The sequence below is a fragment of the Rhincodon typus genome, chromosome 11 (genome assembly GCF_021869965.1).
Source record: "Rhincodon typus isolate 14 chromosome 11, sRhiTyp1.1, whole genome shotgun sequence".
NCBI classification, from domain to species: Eukaryota; Metazoa; Chordata; class Chondrichthyes; order Orectolobiformes; family Rhincodontidae; genus Rhincodon; species Rhincodon typus.
The window spans coordinates 21,468,825-21,490,771 of NC_063342.1; the positions used below are offsets into that span (position 1 = coordinate 21,468,825).

A 21,947-nucleotide genomic window follows, 5' to 3' on the forward strand; every position below is an offset into this window, starting at 1 on the left:
AATTTAAGGAGAGAGATAAGATTTCTCATTCGTAACATGTTGAAGGGTCATGGAGAGTGGGCAGGAAAGTGAAGTTGAGGTAGAGATGAGATCAGCCACGATACTATTAAATGGCAAAGCAGGCTTATGGGCCTGAATCGCCTACTCCTGCTCTCAGTTTTTATCTTCTTGCAGCACATACTAACACAAGCGGTCTTGCTCAGCAGGTAATCAGCTTTTAACTCTTATAAACTCTTTTGTTTCATCTAACTGTGCTCCATATTACATCCAAAGTTGCTAAGATTGTTTTAAACATAGGTTTTTCTCAAGAGATCCTATCCAAAATTCTCTTTACTATGGCTTTAAAAAGAAAGAATAGATGGAGTAATGATACTCATACTTGTAAATGTCCATACACGTCAGAAAGATCTTAGAAAATTGCTCAACAATAAAACAGAACTCAACTTTCTAAGATGACAAGGTGTAGAGCTGGATGAACACAGCAGGCCAAGCAGCATCAGAGGAGCAGGAAAGCTGACGTTTTGGGTCTGGACCCTTCTTCAGAAACTTTCCAAGTTTTGTTACCACAGCAAGTGAAAACAAAGTGCGAGGTTTGTTTTACTTGCTTTTCTGCAATCTCCATTTAATTTCTGTGAAAAAGTCTTTTTATTTGATAAAGTTACTTTGTTAAGGATAATCTGTTTTAAGTAACAAAATTAAATTGAGCACATAAGAGAATTTTAGTTTTCCACTTCATGAGATATGGTTGTGGAACGGACAACAACGACAATAAGCAAATCAGAAAAAGGGATTTCAATTTCTTTCACAGTTCTCCCCTTCTAAAATTCCTCAATTTTTGTAACCAGTCCCATGTTGCATGGTTTCAATTGCCTTCTGCTCTCTCCAGCAGATTTTGCCATCTTCACCTAAACGTACTGCTCCACTGGCCACTAGTTGGATAGCAGCAGGGTATGCTACATGCTCAGCTTCTTTCACCCTCTCGGACAAGGTCTCTTCAGAATCTCCCACCAGTACCGGAACAACTTCCTGCACAATAATTGCTCCAGCGTCAATTTCTTCCTGAAATAACAAAGAAAAGAAAAACAGCAGAATACTATTAGAAAAAAAAAGTCAACATCATTTAGGCCTGGACAAAAAAGGCTTTAAAAGCCTTTATACTTGTGGCTTGTTGCATGGATCATTCTATTTGGGCTATAGACTAAAAATGGTATTAAATGCTGCTTCAAACCAAGGAAACTGTAAGAAGAGATTTGTAGTTTTAAAATAAGTTACTGGAAGACATTTTGAGTTGCATCTACAATGTTACCTTATTCAAGCAGTGAGGAAGCATTCTGGATAGAATGGCACTGTGTGCGCGTTTGTGTCTTCAGGACAATTTTGCCAAGAAACAGAGTCTTTTAATTCAAAAGCCAATCAGGACCAGTTATTGGGGGCTATGGAGGGTTTGGCTCAGTAACAACCGCTTGGATTGTTCCTGGAGAGGTGACTACTGTGCATGTGGACAATGTGGCAGAAATATTCAGTCTGCGAAGAGAAAGCATCAATTTCCCTCTCTCCTTCTGCATGCAGAGACAGTAAGAAATCCCTAATAATTTGTTACTCTCACTCTCCTTTCTCTTTCAAGTTGTTCTCTCTGTAAATCTGCTATTGAAAGGAAAAAGGGGAATAAAGAACATCTTTAAAGGTACTGAAGTGGTGAATCCTCTGCCAATGAAAGCAAGACTGAGAACTGATGCATCATTAGCCTTGTCTCAAAGAATCATAAAGGAACCAAAACAAAACAAAACTCATTTATGTCAGTGATCTGGACTGGTGCCAAAACTAGATTGTGAAATTTCACACTCTATAACTAACAGTAAGAGGCACCCTGGGACATTGTGTAGGCATCTGCCCTGGAACAACAGTTGTGTCCATTGATCTTGTCTGTATTGGGAACGTCAATGTGACAAATCTTACAGATCAGTGTTCAAACTTCACTTGAAGAAAGCAGTGTAGTCATGAGGGAATTTGGGCCAAAAACTGAGAAAGAGAAACAGAATTTGTGGAAAACCAGCAACTGAAAGCTAGAGAGGAAAATACTTACAGCTACAAAATGCACAGAACAGCCAGACACCCGTACCCCAGCCTGCAACACTTGCTTGTGGGCATTAACTCCCTTGAAAGAAGGCAACAGTGATGGATGGATATTCAGTAGTTTCCCTGGAAGTTAGATTTTTGTTTAAACATTATTTAATGAAGTCTTTAAGAGACAATTACTTGTTTACAATTTTTAAGCATTTCTCGCCATATCATTCATATTCCTTAGAAAAGAATTGCTTTTTTATTTAACTATTTAAACTGAACTATTTAAACATGCATTACGACAACTGCAGTAAGTCAACTTAGTCTAAATGCAACTCCTAACGGAGAATAACTTACGGACAGAAAACAATAAACTGGACCACACAGTTTACTCACCCAATAACGGTCTTATGTTCGAAGTTGTATCAAATCTACAATAATCAAATTTGTGCTCAACTCTCAAATTCAAAATATGCTGCAAACAGATCTTTACCATAAGTCCACAAGACTATTACACATAATAATAGGCCAATATTCCAGCATTCAATGAGATCATGACTGATCTGATAACCCCCAACTCCACTTTGTTGTTTTCTCCCCTATAAACTTTAGATTTCCTTCCTGAATAAAGACCTGTGTCAGGTTTTTGCATTTTTAAACAACCCAGCCTCGACAGCCTTCTGCAATAAAAGGAGTTACACAGATTCATTATTCTCTAAGATGGAATTCTTCTTCACCCCTGTCTTGAATAAGTGAACCCTTAATCTAAGATTATGCTCTCTAATCCTCTCCCACACAGGAAATAAATTCTCTGCATCTACCCTGTCAAGCCCCTAAGAATCTTGTACATTTCAAAAAGGTTGCCTCTCGTTTTTCTAAATTCCAATGAGTTCAGGTCCAACCTACACAATCTCTCCTTGTTGGAAAAACACTTTCATGCAAGGATAGAAGGGAACAAAACTGTTCTCAATATTCTAGCTGTGGTCTGCTTTGTATAATTTTGACAAGAAATTTCTACTCTTGTACACTATTCCTTGTAAGTAAATGCCAACGTTCCATTTACTTTCCCTATTTTCTGCTGAACTTGTATGCTAGCATTCTATGATTTACGCAGGAGAACCTCAAATCCTCCTCTGTTGCAGCCTTTCGTCATTTAAATAGTATTCAGCTCCTCTATTCAAAGTGTATAACCTAACATTTTGCATGTTATTCCACCTGCCAAGTTTCTGCCCAATCACTTAACCTGTCTAGATCCTTCAGGAGACACCATCCTTACCACTCACCTTCCCATTTATTTTTGTGTCATCTATAAACTTGGCAATAATTAATTCACTTTCTTCTTCCAAGCCGTTGATTCATATTGTAAATAATTGTGGTCCCAGCACAAATTCCAGTAGTTACAGGGTGCCATCTTGAAAATGCCATATCTCAACTCTCTTTTATTTGTTAGCCAATCCTCTATCCATGCTAACATAAAATGGGATGCGCGGCATGGTGGTAACATCATTAGACTAGTGATCCAGAATCCCACTGGGGGATATGAGTTTGAATTTAACTGTGGCAGATGGTGAAATTTGAATTCAATAAAAATCTGGAATTGAATACTAACTTAATGACGACCATATAACTAGTGTCAACTATCATAGAACCTAGAACAGTACAGCACAGGACCAGGCCCTTCAGCCCTCCATGTTTCTGTTGACCATGATGTCACTGTAAAATCAACCTACCTGCCTGCACATGGTCATATGTATCCCTGTATTCTCTGCTGACTCATGTGACTGTCTAAATGCCTCTTAAACTTTACTATCGTATCTATTTCTACCAGCTCCCATAGCAGTACATTCTAGGCACCTACGACCCTCTGTGCAAAAAAAAACTTGCCTCGCTCATCTGGTTTAAAAATTTTCACCCTCTCCCCTTAAACCTATGCCCCCTAGTGTTTCACATTTCCATCCTGGGAAAGAGACTCCAATTATCCACTCTATCCACGTCTCTCATAACTTTATATACTTCTATCAGGTTGCCCCTCGGCCTCCGACGTTCCAGCAAAAACCAATCTACATTTGACAAGCTTCTCCTTATCACTAATACATTTCAATCCAGGCAATATCCTGGTAAACCTCTTTGCAATCTCTCCAAAGTCTCTACATCCTTCCTATAGTGTGCTGACCAGAACTAAACACGATACTCCAAATGTGGTCTAACTAAAGTTTCGTGCAGCTACTAAATGATTTGCCAACTTTATACTCAATTTCCCTGACCAATGAAGGCAAGCATGCCATAAGCCTTCTTTACTGGCTCAACTACTTGCTCTGCCACTTTCAGGGAGCTATGGACTTGCGCCCAAGATCCACCTATACATCAATGCTCCTAAGTGTCCTGCCATTTACTGTATACTTCCCTCTTCCAATGGATTTCCCAAAATGCATCATCTCACTTCTCAGGATTAAACTCCATTTGCCATTTCTCCACTCAACTTTCCAACTAATCTATATCCTGCTATATCCTTTAACAACCTTCCTCACTATTCACAACTCCATCAATTTGTGTCTTAGAATCCCTACAGTGTGGAAACAGGCCCTTCGGCCCAAACAGTGTACACTGACCCTCAGAGCATCCCACCCAGACCCATCCCCCTATAACTCACCTAATCTGCGCATCCCTGAACACTACGGACAAATTAGCATGGTCAATTCACCTAACCTGCACATCTTTGAACTGTGGGAGGAAACCGGAGCACCCAAAGAAAACCTACGCAGACACAGGGAGAATGTGCAAACTCCACACAGACAGTCGCCCAAGGGTGGAATCGAACCTAGCTCCCTGGCGCTGTGAGGCAGCAGTGCTAGCCACGGAACCACTATGCCACCTGGGTTCCAGGCTGTGTTCTATGTCATTCCACATGTACAACAATTTTCATGTTGTAACTACTTCCTCTTGTTATTGCTTATAACCTAGCCATACGAATTCAACATCTTCTGATCCAAGATCATTTCTTGCTTACGAATTTATTCCATCTCATACTAATGAAGCTACCCCAACCACATTTCTTCCTGCCTGTATTTTCAAAAAGTCCCCAGTTATTTAATTCTAGCTTCGTTTTCCTTGAAAGCATCACTCTCTCTTTATTTGTGACATAGTGCTACTAACAGACTGTTCAGAGCAACTGGAGGGAACGAAGTATCAATATTTACCATTCCATTTCTTAACAAAGGGACCAGAGAGAATTCTCATAAATCCTGCTAGGCACACCAATTCAACGGAGAATTCCTGAAGGACCTGATCAACAGTATTATCAAACTCTGAGCGGCTGCCATACAATTTATGGTCAATTACCTATAGATTTTCGAAAACAAAAGAGAATCCAAATCAGGCAAAATGAGCAAGTGTTTTTACCAGTCATGTAATGTGAGAAAATGAAACTTTACAAAAATTGCTCCACTTTTTTTTTGAAAACCAAAATGTGACTACAGAATTATTTCCCAGCCAGCTAGAAGCCCATGTTGATTTTTGCATAAGTATGTTTATAAAATAGTGATCACAGATAGTCCAGGTTTACCATTTAATAACTAGTTATTCTGTTAAACATATTTCAGTATCAGTACATGGGTTCCTGTTTCAAGGTTGATCAGAGCTATTAGTTAGCACTGCATTTGGATAATTAAAATGGTTTCTTGATGCCAACTTTTACCACTTCCATGTAAATGAGCTGCCAGAGGAAGTGGAGGAGGCTGGTACGATTACAACATTTAAAAGGCATCGAGATGGGTAAATGAACAGGAAGGGTTGAGAGGGATATGGGCCAAATGCTGGCAAATGGGACTAGATTTATATAGGGTAATTGGTTGGCATGGACAAGTTGGACCGAAGGGTCCGTTTCCATGCTGAATATCTCAATGACTCTATAAATACTCTTCCATCCATTCTCTCTCACTCTTCCCTTTGTGTAAAATTTGTATCTAAAATGAAGCACACTGACAGCAATGTGTACTTAAACCATGTCCCATGCCTCAATGATATTGTATATATCATATTTACCCATGTACATATTCACCATTTTTTCCCCTCTGCTCACTTTTACCTAAAAACACTGGGTTTGTCCCAAACTGGGGCACTGTAATTTAAAGTGTTGGATTGAACATGGAACATTACACACTAACAACTGGGAACATGTTCAACAATACTGTCCCTCATGTTGGGCACCTGCACTTCTCCTCGCAGCCTGGGGTTTTACTCAATGTGACAGTTATTGGTTATTATTTGCATTTGGTCAGTCCAGATGGCTAAGGTACTCTCACCCGTGTAGGAATGCCAGCTCGAGTTGCTTTCTTCAGTCCTTCGACACCAGGTTTGTTGGAGATAACAGTTACTATTTCTACACAACTAGCAGGATCCTTGGTGTGTTCTATAATGGCCTGAAGGTTTGTCCCTGAAAAAAAATGCACAGAAAAATGTAAGCAAAAACCAACTTGTTCAGGCAAACTTATTCTATTTCTTGAAAATGCTTTGGTGATTTCCCTAGAAGATCTGGACTACTCATGGATTGTGGAAATAGGAACAGATGTGAAAGCAGATTCCTAACCTCTCCTGTGTACAATATCCATCCCAATAGGTGGGAAATTTATCAATACCAAATTCAAGATCACTGAATGGTCAAAGTGATTCTCATTTTGAACTGAGGTCCCATAGTCTGAAAACACACTAGCTTTCTTTCTATACATTTAATGAGGGCTTCCAGAAGGGAAAAGCAGAGCTTTTGGTGTTGTCAATGAACAAAAGGGCTGTGTCATTAAGGAAACATATCCATATTCCTTTCTCAATAAACAGTATTTCAAATTAAACAAGTACAGTTCTGGTCGGAGCTGGAGAAGTACGAATGCAACGTAAGAACCCACCTGTTCCAGAGATGAGAACACCCACTCTCATTTTCCGAGTCTGCGAAGAATCTCGTGATAAATCATCACCTGTAGCATGTTGATCAGACTGCTGGCTTAAGTGTAGCATTTTCATGAGATTTTTAATTGATACCTTTTCACAGCCTAAATGAGGAGGGGGAATAAAAAAAGTGTGAAATCCTTGAACAGATTTTTTTTGGAAAGATTCTCAAATAGCTGAGTTTGATTCTGAACTGCACAACTGGCACCATTTGGTAACAAAGCAGGTGGACCAAGAACATCAACTGAAAATATTTTCCACATTATGTTAAAAAGGTCAAGATGGCTGTTAGTCCTCAGATCATTTTTCACAAAAAAAATAAAAAGGCAAGAATTTATTTTCTGTTCAACGTTGTTTAATGGGACAGCTTTGCACCCCTCCTCCTCTGCACCCCCCATCTCTCCACCAGTTGGAGGTATGGACCATGAACAGCAATAGCACAAAAGAACACCATGAGAAACCATCTTATACAGTCATAGAGTCATACAGCATGGAAATAGACTCTTTGGTCCAACCAGTCCATGCTGAACATCATCCCAAACTAAACTAGTCCCACTTGCCTGCTCCTGGCCCATATCATTCCAAACCTTGCCTATTCATATACTTATCTAAGTATCTTTTAAACGTTGTAGCTGTACCCGCATCCACCACTTCCTCAGGAAGTTCATTCCATGTGTGAACCACCCTCTGTAAATTAGTGTTAGCCAGCAACTCGACACAGACAAAAGCAAAAGACATCAACAATAAATGGAGGGCTGCTTTGGTCTCCTCCTCAATTTCTTCCCAAGCTCTCCGAATCACACCTGTACTTTTCCAGAGAATGGTTCCATGGGCACTAGCTTAGTGAACAATGACAGTCCTGCAGTGAACCTACATGGTAGCTATCAGCAGACATCACAGCCCCCTGTTATGCTGTCTCAGCTGACATCCACATTCCTACTTGCCAGGAGGAGTCATAAGTCAGCCTTCAGGAGCAGTGTTACTTGCTGATTAATCCGTTTCCCCCTCTAGAGATCCTAGCTGAACTCAGGTTAGTTGCATAGAAGTTACACACTCAGCTGCCGTCCAGCCGAGATTACAGAAGAAGTGGGTACTTTGTCTCCTTAACCCAACCATTAACTCTCAATCACCGTAGAAAATAGGAGCAGGATTAGGCCATTCAGCCCCTCAAACACGCTTTGCTATTCATTTTGATTAGGACTGATCAACCATCTCAACGGCCTCTTCCTGCTTTCTCCCCATATCCTTTCATCCTTTAGTCTCAAGTGCTGTATCCAACGCCTCCTTGGAAACATTCAATGTTTTGACCTCAACTGTTTTCTGTGGTAGTAAATTCCACAGGCTCACCAGTGTTTGGAGGTTTCTCCTTATCTCAGTCCTAAATGTCCTACCCTGCATCCTTAAACTGTGACCCCTGGTTCTGGACTTCCTGGTCATTGGGAACATTTTACATCCATCTACCCTATTTAGTTCTGTTTGAACTTTATAGGCTTCAATTCATTCTTCTAAATTCCAGTGAATACAGTCCTAACCAATCCAACTTTTCTTCAGACATCAGTCGTGCCAGCCCAGGATTTATCCCATCCCACCCCTGGTTGAATGAGACTGTCTCATTTAGAACATACAAAAGATCAATGGCCAGATTTTCTTGGATCCACAATGGTGCATTTAGCCAGTAATATATCATCTGAACAGTTGATAACACCCAATTGCTAAATTTCACCTATTCTGTGTACATTGTGAATTCAGTAAAAATGATCTTCAATAAAAGAAAATAAAACACTCAGCAGGTCAGGCACTTTACAGTCTTTGGGACTCAAGAGTTTATAATTTTCCATCATTGCCATTTGCCCCACTTTTCCAGCCAATACGTGTTGGTGACAATTTTCTAGTTGTTACTCACACTTCCTTTAGACTTCTGTTTTGTTTCTTTACACCTCCATTAGCACCTCTTTTTACCTTGCTGGATCATCGTTTTTGTCATTTACTCTCTCCTTCCTTTGACATTATCACTTTTCTGTTCCTTTCTCTGCATCTGCATTTGCTTAAAACTCAAGAATAGTTAGTTGAGGTTGGTTGGCTCGCCAAGCTGGTTCGTTGTTGTTCCACAGACGTTTCATTACCCTGCTGGGTAACATCATCAGTGCAGCCTTCGATGAAGTGCCGTTATGTTTTCCCGCCTGGTTTTTAAACTCTGGAGTCCGTTGAGCTATATTACCTCACTTCCGGTTTTCCTTCACAATGGAGTGTATATGGGGTCGAGTTCTATGTGTTTGACAATATACTCTCCACTGCGAAGGAAAACCGGAAGTGAGGTAATCCAGTTCAATGGACTCCAGAGTTTAAAAAACAGGCAGGAAAACACAACGGCGCTTCATCGGAGGCTGCACTGATGATGTTACCCAGCAGGGTAATGAAACGTCTGCGGAACAACCAACCAGCTTGGCGAGTCAACCAACCTCGACAACCACAACCCGAGTTACAAATCTACTCCAAAACCTCAAGAATATTCACGTAGTAATGTTTTATGAAAAAGTTAATTGAAATGGAAAGTTAATGCTTGTTTCTGTCCACAAATACTGCATGACCAGTCACGTATTGAGGATTCTTTGTTCTTCTTTCAGATTTCCACTGTTTACAATATTTTGCTTTGATAGGCAAATAATTCCCATTATACCAGCAAAGTTTACAATTGTAATTCAAGTAGAAATCAGGAACTGTAACAAACCATATTTTTGACAGTCTTCCCCTTCCTTGTGCATACACAGCTAATGGATAAGAAGTAACCTGTTTTATGTGGCACAACTTTTCCAATGGCCCATGCCTCATGATGGCTCTGTATACTTTGCAGCACATTTTCAACTTTCTCTTTATCGACTACGAGCACGGCTCCAATTCCACAGTTAAAGGTGCGAGCCATCTCTTCTTCAGAAAGGGCCCCATGTCTTTGTAGCCAGGAAAAGATTTCAGGAATCTTCCAACATGACGCATCTTTTAAATGACAATAAAAATAGTATTGTAACTGAAGGAGAAGGATTTGAATATCACTGAAGTTCAGGCATTTTGTTACCAATTCCCTTTCCCCAGTACAGGAATGTAATTGCAACAACTGAATTATTTAGGGGAAAAAAAAGGATCTGTGGCCACTTCAAAAGTAATTACTTAAAATTCTACATGATTAATTGTATCACAAGTTCAAGTGCTTTCAATTGGATCGTGCTGGACTACAATCTCAGAAACTCAGACTCAAATCCAGCTCCAAGAGATCTGTTCAGGCCATTCAGTCCAATTCCTTTTTTGTATAAACCTATAGCCCAAGACAGGCTGTCATTTACAAAGGGAGTCTTACAAAATATTTAGGTGATGGTGCGGGATACAAAAATAAAAATATCAGTCATACTGGCACAATTCTATTCTGACGTTTAGATTGGTCAAGAGGAAATTTTATTTTTTTTTAAATTCTTTCATGGCACCTTAGCATCACTTGTGAGTCCAGAATTTGTTGCAAAACCCTTGAAATGGTGAAGGTGAACTGTCTTTTTGAACCACGTGTTCAGGTACATCTGGATGAGGGATGCCTACAGTTTGTTACTTGGGAGGTGTTTAATGAGGTATAGATGCACCTTGCCAGGATTGAGATCCAAATCAATCACTTCCCAACGGAAGTTCAACTTGCTATGAGAATAATAGGCACTGATATATGATTAGCAACTATTAAAAAAGCCCTGAATGCCTTTCTTTCGCTATTAATTTTGACATAAAGAGACCAGAGGTAGATATTACATCAGCAAAGTTATTAAATGACAAGTTGAAAAGAAAACATCCAGAATTGGAATTGAAAGAGAACACTGCATGGTGAACAAAATGCCACGGCAGTTGATGAGGCGAATGGACTCTTTCCATGGTGTAACACTCTGTATTATATGAAGAAAGCTCTCACCTAATACAACACCAAACTTCTCAGGAAGCACTCTGGGGATGTTCTCGAGCAGTCCACCTCCAGTGATGTGAGCATAAGCCTTCACAAGTCCCAGGCGCAGAATTGGCAACAAGGCCTTAGTATAAATTCTGGTGGGTGTCAGAAGCACGTCCCCTACAAGAGAAGATGAATTTTACAAATCTAAACCGCTGAGAAATGCCACAGAGGAGCCGATTCCATGTTCTGTCGTGTGATTGTTGTAACTTTTGTTTTCTAGCAATAGAGGCTAAGAATTAGTTATAAACCTCAGTCTTTAAAAGCAGTGGTACTGGTTGGCTTACTAGCAAAAATAGTAGCTTGTTAAAGCAAGGTTAGCTTTGTGATGTATGGTGTTTATATACATTTTAGTTTTAGTTTAATTTATTTTAGAGTTTGGACTTTGAACTAGTGGCATATTAATTTTGGTGTGTGACTGAGGGATGTTTAATGATGAACATGCAAGTTTTTCTGTAGCCACAGCGATTTATTTTAAATTACAGTACGATATTTCCTGGAGAGTAATAGGCTTTTGTTTTCATCACATGAGTTTTATGAAAAGAGTAAAAATTGTGCATTAGAAGGATCCAGAAAACTCTTGTGTGTTTTGGCATAGGGACAACACCTAAGTTTGAAGAAAGCTTTTTTGTTTCAAGGTGCAGAAGTCTTGGTTGACACTGAATGTGTAAAACAGTTACCCCTATAGAAGACAGATAGTTTAGAATTGTTAAGAAATAGATTACCTCAGTGTAAGGAATTTAGTTTGAAAGCTTCAGACCAAAATTGTTTCATTAAAATCCTGAAGGGGATTATTTATAGCTGAAAAAGTCTAAACTCGGTTGCATAAAGACTCAGAAAGAGGTGGTCAGATCCTTAAGTCTGAGAATTTAAACTATAATAAAGTCCTATAGTTGTAAGAGAGAAGAGAAGTCTATTGGTGCAAGTCCTGTAAAAAGGAATGCTGTTGAGATTACAGTTCACTACGTGTTTTGAAAGTAGTTTAGTTTCTTTCACATTGTTTTCATTTATTTTGCATAATTAATTTCAGTCTTATTGTTGAAGCAAAATCTGCAGGTTGTTTCAATGAAAGACCACCTCCATCTCCACATCAAATGAACTCTACGAATGTGCATCCACAGCCCTCTAGAAATTAAAAGCAATTCTTCTATTAAGATATTATATGCACAAACAGAAGCCACAATAATGCAACAAACACTTTGGGATACTGCCAACAGATTCTACTCGTTAATTTTTGGATGTAAGTTGTAACACAATTAAGTGACATGTTCAAGGGTTACTCTCATGCACTGACTTCAATGTCCTACATGTGCTAGTCTCGAAACAGGAATATTTGTTTATTTTTCAAAAGGGGCTCATTCAATGCAGGGCCTGGCTAAAGGTCATACAGGAGCACAAGAGAGGTAACGTTGGCCTGCTGCCTGTATAATGTGGTTCTTTCACGTGATAGGGTTAATGGTAGGTGTCTTTTCCTAGGATGGCGGATTTCAAGACTAGGGGACATATTTTAAGGTGACAGGAGAGAGATTTAAAAACTACGTGAGGGGCAACTTTTTTCATACAGAGGGTGGTTTGCATGTGGAATGAACTTCCTGAGGAAGCACCAGATGCGGGCACAGTTACAATGTTTAAAAGACATTTGGATAAGTACATGAATAGGAAAGATTTGGAGGGATATGGGCCAGGAGCAGATGGGTGGGACTAGTTTAGTTTGGGATTATGTTTGGCATGGACTGGTTGGATTAAAGCATCTGTTTCCTAACGATATTATTCTATAAATGTTTAAGTCAGGTTCAAGGTGCACTTAAATAAAATCTGAAAGAACTGCAGATGCTGTAAATCAGGAACAAAAACAGAAGTTGCTGGAAAAACTCAACAGGTCTGGCAGCACCTGTGAAGAAAAAAAAATCAGAGTTAATGTTTCGGGTCCGGTGACCCCTCCTCAGAACTGAGGAAGGGTCACCAGACCCAAAACGTTAACTCTGATTTTTTTTCTTCACAGATGCTGCCAGACCTGCTGAGCTTTTCCAGCAACTTCTGTTTTTGTTCAAGGTGCAGTTATCTAATTAAAAAGGCCTCATAACCAATACTTTCTCTGAAACCTTACCAAGGGTCTTTGAACCATAACTGGATGGTGCTGGGGAGGAACACTGGAAAGAGGACTTCTCGAAAATGGTTCGAACGAGGCTAAAGCCATTACTGTGGAGACCAGACGATGCGATGCCAATGATGGTATCACCTGCGGAGATGTTCTCCAGCTGCGGGAGAAGCCGTTCACGTTCCACTGCTCCAACTGCAAAGCCAGCCAGATCATACTGTCCCGGGGAATACATGCCTGGCATTTCAGCCGTTTCTCCTCCTTCAAAACAATAAACAAGAGAAGAAAAACTGCCACAGTTAAAATGGTCATGATAACACAACAAGAACTTGACAGCATCACAATGAGAAAAAGGCCAGTCTGCCATTGCTTATCCTGCATAACATGCATTGATACGGCATCTTTACCAGAGACCTTTTTTTTTTAGAAAAAGAATGACCAGATAAGAGGACTTTAAAGCTCTAAATAGGTTGGACGAGGTAGTTGTGCAAGACATATCTTCACTTGTGACAGAATTGAAAACTAGGAACCTGTAGTAGGAGATATTGCAAAAAACAGACAAAAAGGTACATGAACCAACAACTTCTTTATGCCCAAGGCAACCATGCTACTGCTAAAGCAAAGGCTGCCACCTTGACCATTTTATAATTACGTTGCACTGATTAAATGTGCTATCTGATCCCAGTTCATTCACGAAACAAGACCCAATATTTAGCTTTGCTCATTGTAATGGTAATGCATTGACTTAGAAAACAGTTGCGAGTGTATTCTTATTTTAAGCAGCTTCATTAGCAACATTGGGAATTGCATTGATGCCACAGTATTGCCTTACCTAACAGTGCACATCCAGCCATTTTACAAGCCTCCGCAATACCAGCAATCACAGTCTGTGCTACACTGACGTCCAACATCCCACAGGAAAAGTAGTCGAGAAAGAAGAGTGGTTCTGCTCCTTGTGCCAGAATATCGTTTACACACATCGCTACCAGGTCTTGGCCCAATGTGTCATGTTTATTACACATCTGGGCAATCTGTCCACAGTCAAAATGGAGTTTGAATAGGAAGGGAATAAAGGAATAAAGAAAATTAGGATCAATAACATCACATGTTTTAGAAACTCATTACAATTACAATACAAGCAAACAACACCTTAAGTTTGGTTCCAACTCCATCAGTTCCAGAGACAAGGACTGGATCAGTGTACCCAGCTGCCTTCAGGTCAAAGGTGCCTGCAAATCCTCCAAGCTCGGCATTACATCCTGAGAATTAGACAGAAACAATTTCTTAGATTCATAGACAGTTGGCCCACATTATCTGTGCAGTGTTAGCTCCGTACTCAATTTCATTTTATCAGATTATTCAATCTTATTCAATTCCATTGTAAATGCTCAGTGTAGCTTAGCTTCAATGAACACTTGCAGTAAGACATTTCATATTCAAGTCACCTTTGCATGGAGAACATTTCTCCTAATCTCACCTTTATGGTTTTAATATTCAGTCTAAGCTAATGCACCTCTGTTACCCAATTCATTGATATGGAAATATTTTTCAACTCAGTACCCCTAAAGCTGCTTCATAGCCTGGGACTTTCTGTAAAATTCCCCTATAACTTCCACCGCTTCTCTGAATACACACCTTGGTCTTCCAAGTCATTGAATATAACTCATTTCATTCATCCCTCAATAATATCCAGCAAATTTACATCATCCTGCCTTTCCATAATGAACTGTCCCAAACTACACTCCGTATTCTAACTGTAGACCAAACAAAGTATTGTACAATTTCATAATGACATCTTTATAAAGTTATTACACATCCTTCAGGAGAATTACAATATTATAATATATATTTGGCATTATAATCCTATATAAGTCACAGTTTTCCTAGAGTACAGGCAATTTAATCTGTATATGTAAAATAAATCAATTCCTCATTGATGTTATTTTCTGATCAGAATTTATTCCACAACTGGTACTCAAACATACTACTGTGTGATGTCTATCTTCCAATGATATTTTAGGCTTAAAAAAGATATTTTATATACAATACATCTATTGGTAATACAGCTAGTAGTACTAGATTCAATTAGAGTGGATACCTGCCTACCTGGTCTGGAGGTAGCTGCCGCAAGTGGTTTTATTGAATGAACCAAAGCATTCCCAGCTGCAATATCAACACCACTATCTTTATAAGTCAGTCCTCTGCAGAGAGGGGGTGGTGAAGAATAAGCATTGAGCAGACACAGAAAAGTGTGTAAGTTTTTGCAAAGCGAAGTTCAAGTTAAACTCAAAGCTGTTCAAAATATTGCAAAAATTATTATTACACAAATTCCAATCACATACATTTTGCGTCTTCTTGAATGAAACAAACTGATCGGTGAGCTGATCTGCATTTATACAATAGCTGTAGCAACCATTGGCAGATTTGAAAATAAAAAAAAAAAAATCACAAATTTGATCAGCAATTTCAAAGACAAAATAAGGCCTGACTTGGCTCATGTGGAGTTGTACATGAAAGTAAGGTTGTTTTGCTTCAGTCATATGGGGCATTAGTGAGACCACTTGTTTTTTTCACTCCATTCATGGGACTGGGGGCATCACTGACTACGCCAACATTTATTGCCCATCCCTAGAGGATAATCAGGAGTCAACTGCATTGCTTATAAAGGCTGCAGCAGTTAAGGACAGCAGATTTCCTTCCTTAACATAGAAACATTGAAGACAGGTGCAGGAGTGACCATTCAATTTCCCAAGCCCACTCCACCACTCAAAATGATCATTGCTGATTATCGAACTTAATGCCCTAATCCCACCCTCTTCTGTCCTTTTGTTTTTGCTGTTCTTTGTGGAATGTTTGATCCATACTGGGGTATGACTTAATAAGCATTTCTGATTCTGATACCAGAAATGTCCGTTCTCCTCTTATTACCCCAGACTGCATAGGTCACCAGGCTGGTTGACCCTAAAAACCTCACAGCAAAACCTGCATGTATTATTTTTATTTTCCAGCAGCAGTTACCAATAGTGATCACAAAGATCTCACCCCCTATAATTTCATATATAGTGTTTTTATTCCATGAAGCAATAGGTGCACAATTGTTTAATACTGTGGATCCATAGCTACTTTGACAAAGAGATCAGCTAACTCACCATAGACTGGGATCTAACCTCAGACCAGATGAAGCTTGTTCAGAACTTAGAGGAATGCATTACCCAAATAAAGCATTGACAGTGTTTGAACCAGTAGTTTAATGAACTCATTTGAGCTGCAGGAAATAATCTGCTGTCACTTTGAAATTGCTTCCTAACCCCATGCTCAAATAGAATTCAAAATATCAGGAAAAGATTGATTAGCATTTAGATACAAACCTAGACTGTTTTGTGAATGCAATGGCTCGATGTGCAACGTCTTTTCTGTAAACAGCATCTTGAAACTGAACAGTTTCAACCCCTTTATTTGCTTCTTTCACTGCCCTAATCAGGTCTTTACGGACAGCCGTTACTGAAAGCACTCGACCACCATTTGTCACAACCGTCCCATCCTTCATTGCAGTGCCTGCATGGAACACTTGAAGACCCATATCCTTTGCAAGTGACAAACCTGCAAAATAAAGTCCTTTCAGGTCAAAAAAAATTAAATACCATTCAACAATACTGCTGTTCTATAGAAACTGTGCCCTACACTCACTTCTGGTGTCTTGACACTGAAATGTAAACTCAGAATTAGAGTTGCTCACCTCCAGCTCAGTCTTGCCTTTCCTTGCAATCTTTTATTTCTCTTCTTCACAACAATATTTCATCCTTCCATTTCTCCAGAAGGCGATCACTGTTTAATGACAGCCCTCCAATGTCGAACCAAATGGCTACTGTTTGTATTTCACTTGAGACACAAAGTGTCAGTAAGGTAATTGATTATGGGATAGCAAAAGTTTAACCAGTGTACCAACACCATACCGAGCAAATTACTGGATGGTAGTCAGTGACAGGAATCCCAGAGCGTTTTGTTTCTCTTAACTCTGAAGGATAGAGGTCAAATACAGCAGCCAGGATCAGCATATTCTACATAACTCAGCAACTTTTCTGATTTGGAAAAAAAAAGGCTTTTCTGATCTGTATATAGTTTAACTTATCACTGCCTTGACTGCAGCATGTTAGCTTTTTAGACAAACAATTTGATACAACCTTCAACCTCTCCCTCTTATACACATCCTAATGAACAGAGTCATCATCAGGGGTATGTCATGAATATTTAGCCCTGATAGGAAGTAATCAAAGCCTTCAGGAAAAGATAGAAGGGGGTTAAAGTTCACAAAAAGAAATTTGGGGTCACCCACTGCTTCAGTTTAGTCTTTTTTTTGCCTTGTTCTCTTGAATCTTAAAATGTTGGTGAGCACAATGACATTTGTCTATTTATTAATGAAAAAAAAATCCCAAAGCAAGAATTTACATCACTGGATTGCTTAATGGAGACCCAGCACACAGCTTGATCCACTGAATGGCATCCTCCTGGGCCGTGACTCTAAACAGCAGCAAATTTATTCACAAATAAGCAAAAAAAAAAATGCATTTTGTGATCTCATCACAGACATACAGATGTGTCAGCAAATTTACAGATTACATAAAGCTGAATACTTTTAGCCAAGTCTATTCAATTTTTATTTTAAAGCAGATATATTCCTGTAATTCACAGATAATACAAAAGAACTACAATTTTATTGAAGTAAGAGCACCATTCTATTAACCTTAACACATCTTATCTGCAGCGTAGATTCTACCTGTGATCATGTGGCCCTTAGTGTAGCTGCCTGGGTAACCACCACTAGCCATAACCACAGTCACAGCTGCACTGCTTTCCATCCAAGACGGCATGACTCTGGAAAGTTTTCCATCCACAGTTGCTTGTACTACTTCATATAAATCACTGCTTAATAAGGGAAGAATGACCTGAAAACAGAGTCAAGGATCAACATGAGATTCTTCGGATAAAACAAAAAAAAATGAAGTCATATTATGTAACCTGGATCCTTGCTTTTAGTAAGCACCTCAGACACAGAACAAAGATAACAGTAAAACTACCTGACATTCTGGATCGCCAAAGCGACAATTAAACTCCAACACCTTCGGTCCATCTTTGGTTAGCATTAACCCTGCATATAGTATCCCTGGAAAGAGAGGGAGCAGAATGTGGTTTGCCTTCATGCAGATCTATCATTTCAACAATGCTGGTATTCCACAGCGATCAACTCGTGGACTTCACTTGAAATATCTTTATTACACAAATGGAAATACTAATTGCAGAATGGAGTCATGCCTGTAATACCGGCACAGCAGATCTGCACAACTTGAAGCGCAAGTAAAGGGACAACATCCTTTTTAAGGAAAGCCAACTATCTACCTCAGATAAATAGCAAAAAAAGATTTACTGCAATATTTTACATGTGCTAAAAACTTGTTGGCACAAGCAGGCATGAGAAATGGGTCAGGTAAGACTCAACATGAAAGACTATCCAGATCAGACCATCAACTGATCTGTGCTTGTTGCCTGTTCTTAGCAGCCCTGTAACTTTCAAGGATTGATAAGTCACCATCAATCTTCAACTGTCTTGTCAAAATGGCTACTTTTTGCACATCAGTTTTGATCACAAGTATTCTTTGACAATAGAGCAAGTTACTATGTAGTCTACTCCTACTCCTGCCCTTATAGCATAAAAAACTTACGAATGGAGTCACCAGGCTCCATTGGGAGCAGGAATTTTAGCAAATTTTCTCCTCCCTAACTTAGCCAATGCTGCAGACAACTGCAGTAGCTGAAGGACAGACCCAGTTGAGATCAGTTAACACAGCACACATGTAAAACGAGCTTGGATCAGTTTAGCTCAGCCCCAGTAGAACCAAGCCGTTTGTCTACACGCTTGCAGTTTGAGGTTCCAGTGTTAACAAATTCAAACAGCACTCACCAACATAAGGGGTTCCTTCATGTCTCATGCCATCAACTGTTTTCTGAAGAATGTTTTCCCTGATCACTTGGAGAAGATTTTTGGAAACCTAAAGGGCCATAATTGAAAATAAAAAAAAACTAAGGGAACAGAACAGCTAGAAATAGGTTAAAGGCTGGTCGTCATCGGATTAATAATTCAGCTGAAAATCTTTGAACTCCCATAGTCAGAACTGGAAGCAAAATGTCCTAGATATCAGTTTATTTTAATTATTCAATAAAATAATTAAAGGTTCTTGAGCAGATCTGTAGCTCGGGTTGTGGATGCTGTGGTGGGTTCGCTCACCAAGCTGGTTCGTTAGTTCGCAGACATTTCATTACCCTTCCTGGTGGAAGGCCAAGAAGGCCACCAACAAACACATAGAATTAGACCCTGTACATACACCACTGCAACAGAAAAAGAGGAAGTGAGGTAATCAAATCCAACAGACCCCAGAGTTTAAATAACAGGCGGAAAAACACAACAGCACTTCATCGGAGGCTGCACTGATGATGTTACCCAGCAGGGTAATGAAACGTCTGCAAACTAACGAACCAGCTTGGCGAGCCATCCAACCACAGCATCCACAACCCGAGCTACAGATCTACTCAAGAACTTTAATTATTTTATTGAATACATTTAATGCTACAGTGCTCTTGCATCCAAAAACAAAATGGTTTTCAACGTCCTTCTACATTGCTGCAATCCCTCACTATGACAGTTTCTCCAAGTAAGATTGGTGAGAAACTGGCAGAGAAGAGTTTGATTGAAGAAAGAAAGACTTGCATTTATAGAGCATTTTTCATAACCACTAGATGCCATATTATTTTACATCAGTAATGTACTTTTGATGAGTAGTCACTGTTGTAATGTAGCAGTGAATTTGCAAACAGCAAGATGCCAAAAACAGCAATGTGATAATAACCAGATAATCAATATCACTAAAAAAAAAAATCAAAATCAAAATGGAATGATAAATATTGACAGTAACACCAGGGATAAATCACTTGATCACTTGTAAAAGGTGCTCCAAGATCATTTATAACCACCTGCATTGCAGATAAGGCCTTAATGTGACATCTCAAAGAGGTGACACCCATGACTGTGCAGGAGTCCCTCGGTACTGTCAGCCTTAACTACTACTCTAAGTCCCTGTAGCATTAAGAACATGACAAACCGAGTTGGCAAGTTCTTTCAATTAAAACCTCAGCCAGTACGGCTGTACTTTCTTTCCCCCTCAATTTATAACACTAAATGAAAGAAATTAAACCAAGAAAATCAATTAGAGGAACTGTGCAAATCAGACAAGAGAAGCCAACTGAATAATGTTGCTTACCAGGTTAGATTTTAATAGACCGTTAAATTTTTACTCCTAAAAATATAATGCTCCTAATCTTGAAGCCCCAGGAAAGAATGCGAGTGAGGAAATCATCACAGGTTTTAATTTCATATTCTCCACTAATCTTGGAACACTTTGTTCTACCACGTTGGGTACCAATAAAGCTGATTTTAATTCCCAGTAGAGTTACATTGGCAAGACTTATGTGGATGGCAAAAGTGTTGTCCACAGAATGAGACCCAGAATATTTAACACCCTCATCTGCATGAGACCTGTCTGTCATATGCCTGAGCCAGACCAGGATCTGGGAGCTGTGAGTAGTAGACTAGACAATATAATGATTGAGGAACAGAAGCCTAAAGTAGGGAGATTCAAGGTTTCTTAGAGTGACCCAGGGGAGCACCTATCTGGCCAAGCACACAATCCAAACACCTTACTTATGCATGCCTTCAATTAAAACTGTAGCCCAGCCTTGATGGTGTCATATACTTTCTAATATTCCCTTCAATTTCTCAAAACACAGTCTGTTAAAACTACAAATGGTGGGATGGCAAAATGATTGGAGCAGATAAAAGTTGCAGCATGAATTGGGTGACTAGCCAGGGTCTTTTTCCTAGGGGCTGGGGTTTCCAGAACTAGACGGCATTGATTTAAAGGTGAGAGGGAAAAGATTTTAAAGGGGCCTGAAGGGTCCTTTTTCAAGCAGAGGGTGGTGCATGTATGGAACGAGCTGCCAGAGGAAGTGGTGGAGGAGGGTACAATTACAATGTTTAAAGGCATCTGGATGGGTATATAATAGGAAGGGTTTAGGGAAATATGGGCCAAATACTGGCAAACGGGACTAGGTCAGATTGGGATGTCTGGTTGGCGCAGAGGAGCTGGATTGAAGAGTCTGTTTCCGTATGACTCTAAGTTGCACTGGCTAGTTGAAATTTGACCCTTTAGTCTGTTGTTTAGTCTAAATTCCATTGAACACGGTGTCACTTGGTGCAGACTCCAGGTATCATAATATTTCAGTAGTGCACAACAGGGTACATGACAATTCCATGGAGACAATCCCATTATTAGACATTAAAAAAAACCCAAAGAACTCTGGATGCTGGAAATCAAAAATTGCTGAAAAAAAATTCAGCAGGTTTAGCAGCATTTGTAGAGAGAAAGCAGAATTAACATCTTCTTTCTCTTCTTCAAGGGTCACTGGGCCTGAAACATTAACTCTGCTTTCTCTCCACAGATGCTGCCAGACCTGTTGAGTTTCTCCAGCAATTTCTAATTTTATTCCCAATAATAAACTCTACTGTAAAATAATCATCTTCAATTACTGTTGAAGAATTAATTAGTTTACCTGAGGGGTTGGGCAATAAGATCCCATTCCACCTGTATTTGGCCCCTGGTCCCCATCCAGTAAGCGTTTATGATCTTGAGCTGGTGGCATACAGGCAACTGTAACACCGTCACTGAAACACAGGCACTGCACAACATGATCAGAATGGCACTTTAAATAACAGAGTCGACTACCCATGTGCATTACTTCCAGAACAACATTCCAGTTGCTCAGAAAAAC

The 21,947-nt window shown here is 39.6% G+C and overlaps 1 protein-coding gene across 1 annotated transcript; it reads right to left on the reverse strand.

Moving 5' to 3' along the window:
* Positions 1–622: 622 nt before the first annotated feature.
* On the reverse strand, positions 623–21,848 carry gart (phosphoribosylglycinamide formyltransferase). The gene is made up of 16 exons (XM_020512979.2): positions 21,729–21,848; positions 19,027–19,114; positions 18,146–18,231; positions 17,845–18,013; positions 16,439–16,670; positions 15,177–15,271; positions 14,220–14,329; positions 13,903–14,101; positions 13,080–13,331; positions 10,940–11,092; positions 9,787–9,990; positions 6,960–7,103; positions 6,363–6,493; positions 5,259–5,400; positions 2,084–2,199; positions 623–1,059 (listed from the first exon to the last, which is right to left on the reverse strand). Exons 1-16 carry the CDS (start codon positions 21,816–21,818, stop codon positions 829–831), a joined length of 2,442 nt encoding a protein of 813 aa, XP_020368568.2. The 5' UTR covers positions 21,819–21,848; the 3' UTR covers positions 623–828.
* Between the last annotated feature and the right edge of the window lie 99 nt (positions 21,849–21,947).